A 14,707-nucleotide genomic window follows, 5' to 3' on the forward strand; every position below is an offset into this window, starting at 1 on the left:
GACTTAATTTTCATATTAAAAAATCTGCACCTTTAAAAATGTTGTATATTTACTACTTATTAAAATTAATTCATTCTAAAATGTTATATATAATATATAGTTACATATTAACTACTAAAAATTTCCAAAAATACATATAACCTATTTGAACATTACTGTTTCAAGTGTTTAATGTGAATTATATCCTATTACCTCACTACAACTTTAGGAGGTTTACTTTATCATCCTTCCCATCCTAAAGATGTAGAAACTGCTATCTGGGTGAAAATGATTTCCCTGTGTGGGCCAGAATGCAAAGCTAGACTTTGATTCCAGTGGCTAACTCTTACCAATTATAATAAAAATCACCCCCAAATCCTACCTTATGGACAGAACTATAGTATCTTTTTTCCATATATATGCTTCCCCTATCATTTTTATATGCAAATATGTTGATTTCCAATTATTTACACATAGACACACACACACACACAAGCAACAGGACTAAATGGCTGAAATGAACTAGGACAAGAATCAATATTTTTTTATTTAGTATAATATGCTGTTTGGATGATCTGTTAGAATATATCATAATCTACCTCTGAGTTTATGAACCAGCTAGAAAGGCTCCATATAGGAGCCTTCTACAATCTGCATAAACAGATTGTATCTTATTATCTCTCCCTCAAAAAAAGAGACAGGCCGGATATGAATGTGTGTACAACAGGAAAACCAAAAAGAATGAGTGGTTCTCAAACTTTCTGCTCTTAGAATCCCCTTATACACTTAAAATTTATTATTGGGAAACCCAAAGATTTTTTTTTATTTATGTGGATGTATCTGTCATTATTTTATCACATTAGAAATTAAAACAAAAATGTTTAAAATATTAATTCAAAGTAATAATAAACCAGTTACATATCAGCGTAAATTTTTATGAAAAAGTACTATAAAAATTACTGAGAAAAGTGGCACTGCATTGTATTTTTGACAATCTCATTAACATCTGGTTTAATAAAAAATACTGTTCTTGGGGTGCCTGGGTGTCTCAGTGGGTTAAAGCCTCTGCCTTCGGCTCAGGTCATGATCCCAGGGTTCTGGGATCGAGCCCTGCATCGGGCTCTCTGCTCAGCAGGGAGCCTACTACCTCCTCCCTCTCTGCTTACTTCTCTGCCTACTTGTCATCTTTGTCTATCAAAAAAAAAAAAAAAAAAAAAATCTTAAAAAGAAAATACTGTTCTTTGGGCACCTGGGTGGCTCAGTGGGTTAAAGCCTCTGCTTTCGGCTCAGGTCATGATCCCAGGGTCCTGGGATCGAGCCCCACATGAGCTCTCTGCTCAGCAGGGAGCCTGCTTCCACCTTTCTCTCTATCTGCCTGCCTTTCTGTCTACTTGTGATCTCTGCCCATCAAATAAATAAATAAAATCTTTAAAAGAAAAAAAAAAGAAAACACTGTTCTTATCTGTTTTTGCATTTAATTTTAGTTGAAATAGCTTAAGAAAATCTAGTGTTGCAGACAAACAGCTGGAAAATTATTTAACAACCTTTTCAGATTACTCAAAGTGGTAGTTTTTTAAACTTAAGTTGCAACATAGAAAATGGAACAATACTAATAAACTTTATACTAGAATACACTCATCTGTCTTGCCTTATGAATGGATACTTGCTTTACTTATGTATGATTTTTTAACATTCACTGCTTAGAAAATATTAGTGTGGGTGATTCAGCTCTTCCAAACATTGACATGTTTAATAGAAAAACATATATATCAAGTATAAACACAGGAAAATCACCTTTGTTAACGTCACCAATGATTTCATCAGAAAAATGGTTAATTCTGGAAAGGTGAAAAGTTTATAGTAATGGACAGTTTTCCCAAATCCTCATTTTTACCTGAAAATTTGAATTTAACCACTGGCTACACAGGCTGTTAGTTTTCTTTCTTGAGTAAGAAGCTCATTATTTCATCTTTGAGAAAATATCTGCCCAGTACTCAAGTCTAAATAACCATAGTTTGTCTATCAGGATGTGCTTTCCAATAAAAATGGTTTTCATGGAGAGCAGCTGATACAGCCTATGATTCAAAATGCACAGGGGCTTTTCCTCGAGAGAATCACTGTACTTCAGTATGAACAAGAGGTCCTTTGTGACATTTCCATTTTGACACAGAGAATATTTTTAATGTATGGGTACTAAAGGGTCAGGATTTAATAGCAGCATAATTTTTCTGCTTCATCAAGGGCATCCTTTTAAAAAAATTACTTATGTATTTGACATAAAGAGGCACAGCAAGAGAGGGAATACAAGCAGGGGGAGTGGGAGAGGGAGGAACAGATTTCCCGCCGAACAGGGAGCCCAATGCAGGCTCGATCCCAGGACCCTGGAATCACGACCCAAGTTGAAGGCAGACACTTAATGACTGACAGCCCCAGATCAAGGGCATCCTCAAATAAACTGGTTCCCTCTACACCCCAGAAAGTGTGTGTTGATGAAGAATACAATGATTAATAGAACAATCTGATGCCCTTGTCTGACTCATATTCAGATACTAGCAGTTTTGCCAGTCATTGTTTTTACAACATCAGTACAAATGTCAACACACCTGAAAAGGTAGATAGTGTCTTAATATTGTTATAATAATAGTTTTAATCTTAAAAGACCCCCTGAATGGTCTCAAGGATCCTCTGAGGTCTGCAGTCCACCCTGTAGAACTGTTCATATAGACTCATGTCATGTAAGGAACAGAACTACTACAAGCAAACGACAGCTTCAGAAATGGTACCATCATTCCTTCTTTAAGATGCAAGGTGAGAAAAACAACACCATGGAATTTTACTGTTTTCATTTTCTGGAAGGATCTGGTCAGGAAAATTGGTGGCTTGCTCCTGCTGGGTTTAAACTAGAATATAGTGTGGTAGACACAATCTTTAGAGACTAAGTCAACATTGTATTCTATATAGGTTCTTATCAGTTAAGTCAAAGATGAAAAAATAGTGGCTTTAAATACTTTAAAAATATGTAGTTGGCATTTTATAGGCATATCTAGCATAGAGTGTGAGACCTGTCCAATAGGATAATCATAAAACTCAACAGATTAAGATCAAAGGGCCTTTTACTTTTTGTTGCTGCTATTGTTGTTATAAGAATATATAAATGATACTTACAAATGAAACTCAATTATTACTGCCAATACATTAAGCTTCCTGTTTTCCTAGGCTTCATCTATAAATTCATATTTGTTAATTGGCAATAATGGGTATATGAGCAACTACAAAAAAACCTCATCATACTGAAGCAATGATTATTGGCACATGATCTGGCTGCAATGGAATTGGGAGAATATTTAGCAAAAGAGTATCTAAACAACGCTCCTATGTAAAACTAAAATGAGAGGATGATATCTGGAATGAAAAGACAAGTCACACATTTAAGAGATGCAAACAGGGACAGGAGAAAAGAAAGGCAGAGATAAATAAACCTATGAGGCTATGATCTAAATCTAATAGTTCTGCAGGGTCTTACATCATTAGGTTAAAAACAGGACTGCGTACAGAGACAGGTTTTTCAAAGCCCTTGCACTCTGGCCAATCTTCCATTCACTTTCCTCTCATACATAGATTAAAACAAACAAAAAACATTCTTAAGTAAATAAATGGAGATTTAGCAACAAGATTTCTCCAATTCTGCCCAATTAACTGTTCAAAGAAGATAAATCCCTGATGGCATACAAGAAAATTTAACTGAAGGAAAAAACTGATTTATAGTATTTTTCACATGCTCACTCCCACTGTTCAATGTGTTAGGTTTTAGGCGGGGAAAGGGCTTAGAATATATCAAATTAAGCAGACTCAAGGGGTCAAAAGGTATAAAAAATGCAACTTATATAAGACAGACCATACTGAAGACTGAATTTGATTTTTGCTTTGCTTTTTAAATTCTTAGGCACTTTCATTCAGATTTATTTATTCAAACATGTTCTACTACTACATGTTTCTCTCAGATTGATTCAAAACAAAACCTTCCCATGCCCTCATCCTGGGAGACTTTCATGAGGTTTTTAAATCAGGGTTCATAGACGAACATCAGAAGGCACATCAACTGTGCAGTAATATGGATATTTATGTGGGCATCTCCTTGTGCACATTTACATCTCAGAAAGAAGTCCCTCATTTTTGTAGGATTCCAGAAGGGGTCCTGGACCATCTAAAAAAGGTTAAGCCATCCTGGTATTGGAAATGACTGATAAGATTATCTTTAAGGTCCTAAGAAACGAAAAATATAATGTCCTAGAGGAGACTGGTGGATAGCGTCAGCTAATGTATTTCTGCCACTACTACCAGGGACTATTAAAAAATCTGGGTTTTTGTTTTGTTTTGTTTTGTTCTCAACAGGTCAGGGCTGAAAGGTTTTGAGTTCCCCCCTGGCAGGGACTGTCAGCAACTGGCAACTTGTGTGTACTACCCATAAGGTTTCAACATGAGCAGTAACAAAGATGATTATCACTTGCTATTAAAAAAACCAAAATCACCTGATGATACATAACAGGGAGCTAACACTGCTAAACAGTGTCACTAAGCCCTTTGAATTAACATTGGTAAGGTCTGAAATCTGGATTGATTTAACGCTTAAACTAGCCATCACAAGATTTCAAATTTTTAACTGGTTCTGTAGATGAAATCGCTTAGGTTATCTTCTAGATACTTGAAGCTAATATCCTTACCTTAAATGACGCACTATTACTAGGAAACAGTACTTTAACAATCTACTTTTGCACTCAGGGCACACCTGAAGATACCACAGAAGATACCAAACTCTAAATAGGGCAATCCTGTCAAACCCAAACCAGTGTCACAGATCTTTCCAGAAGAAGGAAGATTATGAAAAATCACATTCCTGACAAGGGACATGGTGACACATTCAGTTTTAGGCAGAACCAAACAATAAGGATACAGGCTTTCATTCAGTCTGGGCTACATATTGTCAAAGTTGACAAGTTACTTGCTATAGGGTCCTCCACTTCCTCCATAGTCATAGGACGGCTGTGACTGGTCATCGATGCTGTAACTTGTCTGGTAGAAATCCGTATTTAAGTTATCAAACCCTGCCATTGCAAATAATCTGAAAAAGAAAAAAGTGGCAAAAAGTGTTTACACCTAAGGTCCTACTGAATTCGTTTCGGTACAAAGCAAAACGCCTTAAAAGGCACTAAATTATTTCTTCTGTAATTGGGGGAACGGCATTTGGAGGACAGATCCAGGTGGGAGTTGCACAGGATCTCCAAGAGCCGGGAAAACACCTCCACTTCACCGAGCTGATATGCCATGGTTAGAGGAAGGGGCGTAGGAGAACTGGTTCCACGGAGGTCTAAAATATCAACAACAAAGACGATTCCTCACCTCACGGCAGACTGCCGCTGACAATGCGACTGTCTCCTTGCAAAAGAAGGCCCGGGCCTTCTGGGAAAGGGCAGACTCCTGGAAGGCCGCGCCTGAGGTACAGGGGTCGCGTCAAAGCAAGGGCTTGAAAGGGAGTGAGGGTCTGAGCGAAAAGACCGCCGAACCAAGCCGCGCTGCACTAGACTGAAGAGAAGCCGAACAGTGCACCACAAGCCCGGGACACTCACCAAACCGGGAAGCGGCGGTAGCGGCGTCAGCAGGTCCAGCAACCCCCCAAAACCCCTCAATAAGGCTTAAGACCCTGAACAGGCTCCGTTGCTACGTGTCACAGGGCCAAAGAACTGCTTCCGGGGCGCACCCGTTCGCGCAGGCGTGTTGGCAGATTTGTGCCCCTCCAGGGCGGACACGGGGTGGAGCCGGGGAGGAGCCGGGGAGGAGCCAACCTGCTATGGAGCATGCGCAGTATCCACAAACTCAGTCCAGTGGCGGGCCAATGAGAAGAAGGAAGACACTTCCGGTAGCCGGGTTCGCGATAGAGGCAGAAAAGCGCAGGCGCAGCAATTGTTGCTAACTATTTAGAGGAGGGAAAAATCGTTTGCAGACAGGAGGCGTGGAAGAGGTCGTGCAAGCGCCGATACTGAGCGGGTAGAGCCTGTCTCCTGTACACAAACTACAGAGCGTCGGTCTCTCTGGATTCAGTGTGATCTAGACACAGTGTTACAGAATTTATGTGTATTATTTACTCCTTACAACCTAATGAGATGATTATTCTTCTCATTTTGTAAGTGAGGCTGTTAAATGTTCATTTAATAATTGAACGCAGTATAAAGGACAACTCACCTCGCTGTACTAGCTGTTGGGACTACTATGATGAATGCAAACTAAATGGTACGGCTCACTTGCGATTCGTTGGGGGTGGGGTTATCAAACACGTAAAAGTATACGTAAAGCTGTAACTAATATTCTCAAGTCCTACGTAATTCTCTGAAAGAGTGTAATATTTATCGGGGGCGGAAAATCCGGAAAGCCACTGCGAAAAGGTGATGATCAAAGGGTGAAAAGGAATGTATTAAAGAAAAGAGGAAAGAGAGGAGGGGGAGAGCATGAATATTTCAGGCAGTGGGAATAGTGTGTGCAAGGCCTGGGATTAAGGAAAATATGGTGTCAGAAAAGGTGTAGATAAGGGTTCTTCAACCTTTGCACTATTAACGTTTTTATCTAAATGATTCTGGCGGGGCAGGAGACAGAGGATGCTGCCTTACTAGCTGTAAGATGTTTAGCAAAATCCCTGACCTGTACCAACCAGATGCCAGTAGCACAGCCCCGCATCCCCACTGCCACCTTGTGACAACTAGAAATGTCTCTTGGATAAAATCAGACTTTGGAAATAACTAATTTCAATGAAGCCAGGATGTTTGGAGAGACCATAAAGGAGAGCCACATAGGAGTTGAGGCTAAGGCTACAGGTAAGGACCAGGAACAGAGTGTCTTGTGGGATTCTTGTTTTGGTTCTGAAAGACAAAGCAGAACCACTGAAGGTTATGAACTAAAGAGAGGCATAAGTAGATTCTTTCCTCTTGATTGTTCTGGCTTCTGTGTTAAACCACGGAGTGTTAAATCACTTCTGAAAGTGCAGGAATCCTAATTCTGAATGCCATGGTATTAGCCAATGAGCAGAAATGTCTTCTGAGCTTATAGTATTAAAATTTATACCATGAGCCCTTGCATTATATGCTGGCCCCCAAATCTTGTGGTCTTTACAAAAGAAACCAGGCCATTGCTCTGGGACCAGTTTCCAAAGGAATGATAAAATTTCACTGGTTAAAAGAGTTTTTTTCAACTTATACACTATAAGGAAACAAATAAAACCAACCAATTAACAAAATTCCACACTCCCCTCCAAACAAAAATAATAATAGGAAAAGGACATAACAAACTGAAGAACCAATGAGTATACTCTTGAGATGAATGGGCAGCTAATTTCCTCAGGAAATTTCTGAAATAGCTCATCAAATAATTCAATTTACCAACTTTTATAAATCATTTTAGAATTTACTGATGTAGGTACCATCTGAACAACTGTTGGGAGAATGACCATGTATTCAGATTTGCTGGAGCCAGCCACATTGTCCCTTTTTGACAGACAGAGATTACATGTAGGCAGAGAGGCAGGCAGAGAGCAGAGAGCTCTGCTGAGCAGAGAGCGGGATGCGGGGTTCGAGCTGAGCCGAAGGCAGAGGCTTTAAACCAATGAGCCACCCAGGTGCCCCCACATTGTCCTTTTTATGCCTGTTTTCTCCAGAATAATTATTAATATTGTCCCTTTTTTGCTATCAAAAATACCCTAGTTTGATAAATTATATAGTTATGCTCTCTAAAACGTATTACCTATGAAGCTGAGATTATAGTTATTGGCAATATGCAATAATATATTCATCTACTTAGTGATATTATGGTGAAAGAAAATTTGAGTCTCTTGTTTCTTCTCATGTTTCCATTTCTTCCCATCAAAAGAGATACTACTCTCAATTTTTTTTAAAGATTTTATTTATTTATTCGACAGAGATCACAAGTAGGCAAAGAGGCAGGCAGAGAGAGAGGGGGAAGCAGGCTTCCCCCTCAGGCTGAGCAGAAAGCCTGATGCAGGGCTCGATCCCAGGACTCTGGGACCATGACCTGAGCTGAAGGCAGAGGCTTTAACCCACTGAGCCACCTAGGTGCCCCTCAAAATATTTTTTAAAGATTTTATTTATTCATTTGACAGAGGGAGAGAGATCACAAGCAGGCAGAGAGGCAGGCAGAGAGAGGAGGGGAAGCAGGCTCCCCGCTGAGCAGAGAGCTGCTTTATCCCAGGACCCTGAGATCATGACCTGAGCCGAAGGCAGAGGCTTAAACCCACCCAGGCGTCCCACTACTCTCAAATTTAAACAAAATGTAAGATTATGAGCATAAAATATTACCTGCTTAGAAATGAATTGTTAGATGTAGATGTTATTGAAATTCTGCTTCTATCTGTGAAAACAATGACCCTATTTACTGGATTTCCTTCTTCGCGAACCCTTGTCCCACTTGATAATGTTGCAGGGTTGCAGGGTTCTTGTCTCATGGACCTGAAGAATGAATTTCACAGACACAAAAGAGTGAAATGAAGTGAAAGTTTATTAAGCAAAGGTGAGAACAGAAAGGGAAGAAAAATAAGCTCTGTAGAGGGAGAAGGGTCCCAAATGGATTGTCACTGGGGGCTTAGTGTTGCCTTCCCTCTGGTTAACATCTTGTCTATAACATTTCTCCTCATCTGGGATTTTGTGAGCCATGTACCCCTCTGCATGAGCCTAGTCACATAGCCCCCCTACCTGTCTCTCCCTACCTAGCCTCACCTGTCCCTTACTCAATAAGACAAGCAAAAAAAGTGAAGTTACATGATGAAATCTTCCACATTGTTTGACTTTGAAGTATAAACCATCCTGCAGAGAACCTTGGAGAATAGCAGTCAATTTTGTGGCTAGTCAGGTAGACCTCTCTTTTGGGAGGAAAAAGTGTTTGTTTTTTTTTTTCTTTTGGTGTCGCATCCCCCCACTTCAGGACAGTCTTCGGAGAGTTATATTAAAGCAAACTGCAGTACTTGGCTATTGTGCTGACCTCTGTTAAAGTCACTGAATTGTATTCATTAGGAGGAGAAAACCTCAACCAAGTCAAGACTTGACAGAACATGAAGTGCGCTTGTAACAGTGGCTCAGTCATCCCTGGGACTTGATATGTCAGTTACCAAACTTGTGACCAAAATAATAATAATAATAATAATAATAATAACAACAACAGCAACAACAACAACATTTTAATTATGAGTGGTATCTTCTAATTAGTTTGACAGTCATGCTAGAATACACAGTAACACTTTTACATACTTCATAAACACAGAAAACTTTTTTTTTTTTTTTTTTTTTAGGATGTCAGTGAAATTGTGCTTAGATTTTAGAGTTGACTTCTTTCCCCTCTGTTTTATAGTAAATATGTCATGGGGAATTTTGTCAGGAAATTCTGGTTTGAGCATGGGTAGTTTCCCCTACTCTCAGCTATATCCACCAGCACCAAATGAGGTGGGGATTTGACAGCTGTATACTTACGGTGTCAAGTTGTATAATGAAACCTAATAATTGTGGTGAAAACCAGTGTAAATGCCCAAGATCTATTTTCACTATCCCTGAATATTAATGATATAACTCCATTTCCCAAATATGACAATTATATGTCCTCCAAATTATCCTTTATCCCTTAGAAATGAGTTTCCTCCTCAAATTCTGCTTCTGTTATTTCAATTATTTTACTTAGAACAATAAATTACTATCTTGGGAAGTCAGATTTGCCTGGAACAACACTGGATGCTTTCAGACAAATTGGGTTATTAAAAGGCAAGGACATTTAACCCCATTTTAGCATTTATTCTTGGGATTTTGACGTGAATGTTCCAAGTGCCTCATGCTGTAAGAAAACAAAACAAAAACAAAAACAACAACAGGGCTTTTAAAGCTACTTTTTGAAGCCATGCTGTATTTTTATTGTAGATATCCGACAACCTCTCAAATAGCAAATCAAGCATTTCTAATATTAGGTGAATGGATATTGTGGTTTGGAGTAAGAACTTCAGAGGCAGTAGTGGACGTTGTGTATCCCGAACAACTTAGAAAGGGAGGTACTGTAAAACGCAGCATCTGAGGGCTAGGCTAGTGATGGCAGAACCCCTCCTGCCAAAGGTGAGAGTGAAGCATGTAGGAAAAAATGTAAGAGCTAACACCAGCATATGGTTACTATGTGCCCGGCACTGCTCTGAGTCCTTCATACATTTCTACTCAGTTACTTTTCCTAACAGCCTGACAAGGTAGGTACTTTATACTTGACATATGATGAAACTGAGAACAGAGAGGTTAAATAACTTGTCAAACATTACAAGATAGGAAATACTAAAGCTGAGCTTTGAACCCGGTCTGGCTCCAGAGTTCTTGTGCTAAACCATTAGTCTGTATTGTTGCATCACATAACGTGAACATAAAAAGGGCAATATCTGGTGATGGGTATTCAGGAAGGCACGGATTGCATGGAGCCCTGGGTGTTATTCGCGAACAGTGAATTATGGAACACTACATCAAAAACTAATGATGTACTGTATGGTGACTAGCATAATAAAAAAATTGTTTAAAAGGGCAATATTTTAATGAATATGCTAACTTACCTAACATGTGATTTCATATATATAAAGTATTTTATATGTACATACATATATATGCATGTATATATATAGACACACATACACACTAAAATTGCAGTTAATTGATAGTTGTATCTATATTCTCAAATGTGTATGTATTCAAATTGATAAACATATTTTTTGTAATCTTCTCATTGGGCACATGACAAATTACCTCATGTTCAGAGGGCTATTGAATTAATAGTGTATATTCATCATGTATTTGAATTAATAGTGTATAGTGGTTAAGGGAGCATGTCTGGAGCCAGATGGCCTGGATTTACATCCTCTCTCACTCGCCGTGAAGTTAGCAAGGTCACTGTGCCTTACTTTTCTCTTGGGCAAAGAGCAAGAGGATAACAGTATTCATCTTACGTGCTTGCTACAAAGATTGTTTGAGATAATGCCTGCAAAATCAAGGCCTAAATACTAAGTCCTCAGTGAATATTTGAATTTATGGTCATTGCTACATCTATATAGCTATAGAAGCTGTAGGATTTTGTCAGCAACCAAAATGGACTTTGAAGAACGGCCATGATTGGGCTTGAACAAACTATCTCTTTCCAAAATCAATTACATACATTCACTCTGATGCTTCCCTGCAGATTTTGTATTGTCTTATAATTTGCCTTTTGATCCTATGGAGTATATTAGAAGTATGCTTCTGTCATCTTCTGTCCTATATTTTCCCAATTGGGCTTCTCTGTGTTGTGCATTTTACTCTCACACATACCTTTTGATGTCAGGTACTATTGGTTTAATACGTTAGAGCAGTCATACTTGAAAATTTTGAACAGTGGTACCCATATTTGATTTTCTTGGTGTGTTTCATGTTATTTCAAACATTAAAGAAAATGTGCTCATCTTTCTGCTTTATCTCCCTTTCTCTCCTCTTCACAGAGTTTATCAGGATACAGTGCATATTATGACTTATGTTGTGGAAAATATGTTCATTTTCAAAGAAGAAAAATGGCAGTGTCCTAGCCACTAAACCAATCGCCATAAAAAATTTAATATAATGCTTCTTAAAATGATAGAGGGGTCAGGTTTTATTATCGTCAGTAAGAGAGCAGCCTAGAAATGAATGTAAGTTTAATACATGACACTTTCCTTAGGCAATTCATTTTTTATATTTTTCTGTTAGAATTCTTCATGATGCCCAGTTAGACATTGCAAGCAACACAGCTTTTCATTACAGTTTAACTCTTTACTGTTGTAAGGACAGTCATATTAAACTTTATTTTGTTACAAGACAATATTTCCAACACAAGATATTGCTGGTCTGGGAGCTTTAAGCCAGATAAATTTAAATGTAAATTTGAAACATTCTTTGGAGGTCACATGTCCAAACTATACAATTTTAATTTTTTATTTTTATTTGATTTCATATTAATGTTTGATAATAATGGTGTCTGGCCAGAATAAGAAATAGGTCACTGGAAAAAAAAAAAAAAAAAAAAAGAAATAGGTCACTGGGCCAGGTAACCAAGTAGGAGAGCATCCTAGCTTGAAACCCATAGGCAGCACACTCTTTTCATTATTATTCTACTTTCTTTAATTATTTCTTAAATCTTGGAGAACACATCTTTTCTGAGCAGAGAACAGTTACTCTTATGACTATTAGAGAGAGCAGATGACTCTCTCTTAACCATAATGCTCTTTATGTACTTAGATAGTTTTTGTTACTAAGACTATTGGTAACATTAACTTAAGTTCTTTTCCTGAGATGAGGATAATTTTATGTTGAAACAGAGGCATGTGAAATCAAACTTAGCTTTTTTTAAAAAAGATTTTATTTATTTGACACAGAGAGAGAGATCACAAGAAGGCAGAGAGACAGGCAGAGAGAGAGGGGGAAGCACACTCTCTGCTGAGCAGAGAGCCTGATGTGGGGCTCGATCCCAGGACCCTGAGATCAAGACCTGAGCTGAACGAAGGCAGAGGCTTAACCCTCTGAGCCACCCAGGTGCCCCAAACTTACAGTTTTTATTACATAATGCAAATTTAGGTTTGGAAGTCAAAGACAAACATTTTTTCCTTCTGATTGAAATTAAACAAGCAAGGTGCTTTTGACTCTTCCCCTGTACTCCTAAATTTGCAGCATCTAATAAGACTCAAAAGTCCCATACTGGCTGAGATAATGAATTTTTACCTCTGAAAGAAAATATAAACATTTCTTAACTCTTGCTAAGATTTTACTTTAAAAAACTTAATATTACTTAAAAGAATAGTTGATTTGGGGCCTATAAATATCATTTCTTTCCTGGACTCTCTAAGAGCTCTTTTTGATAATGCCAAAATTTACTTCTGTGCTAAATGTTCTAATGTACTCCCCTTCCCACTCACTGGAAATAAAGTGCTTCAACTTCACCTTAACATTTTCAGAGGGCCCTAGGAGATTAGCCTGAATTTGCAGAGATATCGCCAACATCGACAAAAATAGACAGGTCTTCACAGACAAATCAGGACAGCAAGTGCCTCTGAGAGTGACCTCTCATTTGAGTGGCTTCACATAATGAGAATTAAAGAGAATTAAAACTGATGGGAGCCTTGAGATCACTTGTTTCCCACCACCTGATTTTACAAGGGAAGATCAGAGGCCAAGAGATGTACTATAAGATCTAAATTTCAAATGCTGTCTTGACCTTTCTGACCCTCATGGGGCCCCAAAAGCCTAGCAGTGACTTCCTTTTCTCTTGCCAGATGTGTCCCCTACCCAGCAGGAAATGCTCCCACCTGCTAGCTCCCCCATCAGCCACACCAGCTCCACCCAACATGGCCTCCAACCTAATTGGTTTTACCTTCCTATGAGCTTCCTATAAGCCAATCATATACCCCTGTAGAAAGCTGGGAATCACCCCACCCTCTTGACACTACAGAGTTCCCCCATGGCCCGTGCTGGTTCACTCTATTCCTGTGTGCCAACCCCTCATGGCTCTGCATGGCTTTCAGTGCCCTCCTCATAAGGGCTGTGGGTAAATGTGATGAAAAAGCTGCTGCCAATCTCATCTGTCCAGTGTTGAGTGTCATGTGTTCTGCCAATCCCTCCTTCAATGATAGGCTGAATAGGTGCTCAGAACAAAGAATTTCATCAATTTTACTGATCTGATTAGTGTCAGATTCATCACTGTATCCTTTCTAAGACTTTCAGATGGTAGGTGATGAATGAAGATGAGATGGTGAATAAGTGAGTCATTGTAACCATCTCATTACATCAGATGCTCTATTAGGATGTAACATTTAGTATTCTAACAATAAGGCATTAAATAATGCTGTGTTTGTGATATTTATTTATTTAACAAATATTTACTGAGAATCTAACATGTGCCAGTCACTATAAATGACACACAGACTCTACTTCTGCTTTTTGGTGTTTTAAGCTCAAAGAAGCCCACTATTCCCATCTTCCTTGCAAACTGGCTGCAAGCTAGCCATCTTCAGTAACCCGCCTGGAGAAATGCTCCTGTTCCTCAGGGCTTCCTGCTTGATGAAGTCATTACTGAGTTTCTATCCAGCCAAGCTTGCCGTTCCTCGTTTGTGAACTAGAAAGTCCAGACCAAGAAAAGACTCCCTTCGCAGATGAGCTGCTTGGGAGAACATTTATAGTAACCTGCCAATGGATGTCAGTGAAAATGATGCCTGGAAGGACAAGGCTTGATCTGTCTCCAAGACTCTGTAGTCCCGAGCGTCAGTGCACATGAGATTTGGCAGTGAGCGATAGCATAACTTGAGCATATTTTTATTGTTTTCAGGGCAGGTGGGAGTGGGTCCGTTCTGGTTGGAGCCCACAGAAGCACTGATGTAATCCTCAGGCAGTTTATTTTTATGAAATTATTGGGCCATATTCCCAAAGACAACTAGCTCCTGTTCTGGTTCTCTATTGCTTTGTAAAAGTAACACCTCAAAACTTTATGGCCTAAAACAATAATAACATTAATTTTCCTCATAAATCTGTAATTTGGGGCAGTGCTTAGCAAGGAGAGTTCATCTCTCTTCCACACAGCTTCAGCTGGGGAACCTAAAGGCTAGGGTTTGCAATCATCATCTGCAATCATCTGAGAGCTCACTCCTTTACAGGTCTGACTTCTG

At 39.0% G+C, this 14,707-nt stretch overlaps 1 protein-coding gene across 2 annotated transcripts in view; it reads right to left on the reverse strand.

Moving 5' to 3' along the window:
• YIPF5 (Yip1 domain family member 5) overlaps nt 1-5,741 on the reverse strand; it is a 13,950-nt gene extending 8,209 nt beyond the window's left edge. Inside the window, exons 1-2 of one of the 2 annotated variants that reach the window (XM_059417826.1) lie at nt 5,604-5,741; nt 4,979-5,098 (exon numbers count right to left, since the gene is read on the reverse strand). In XM_059417826.1, the coding sequence (XP_059273809.1) occupies nt 4,979-5,088 (110 nt within the window). In that variant the 5' untranslated portion in view covers nt 5,089-5,098; nt 5,604-5,741. The other variant, XM_059417827.1, reaches the window with a different exon arrangement.
• Nucleotides 5,742-14,707: the final 8,966 nt, after the last annotated feature.

Source organism: Mustela nigripes, chromosome 12, assembly GCF_022355385.1.
Source record: "Mustela nigripes isolate SB6536 chromosome 12, MUSNIG.SB6536, whole genome shotgun sequence".
In the NCBI taxonomy this organism is placed as follows: domain Eukaryota; kingdom Metazoa; phylum Chordata; class Mammalia; order Carnivora; family Mustelidae; genus Mustela; species Mustela nigripes.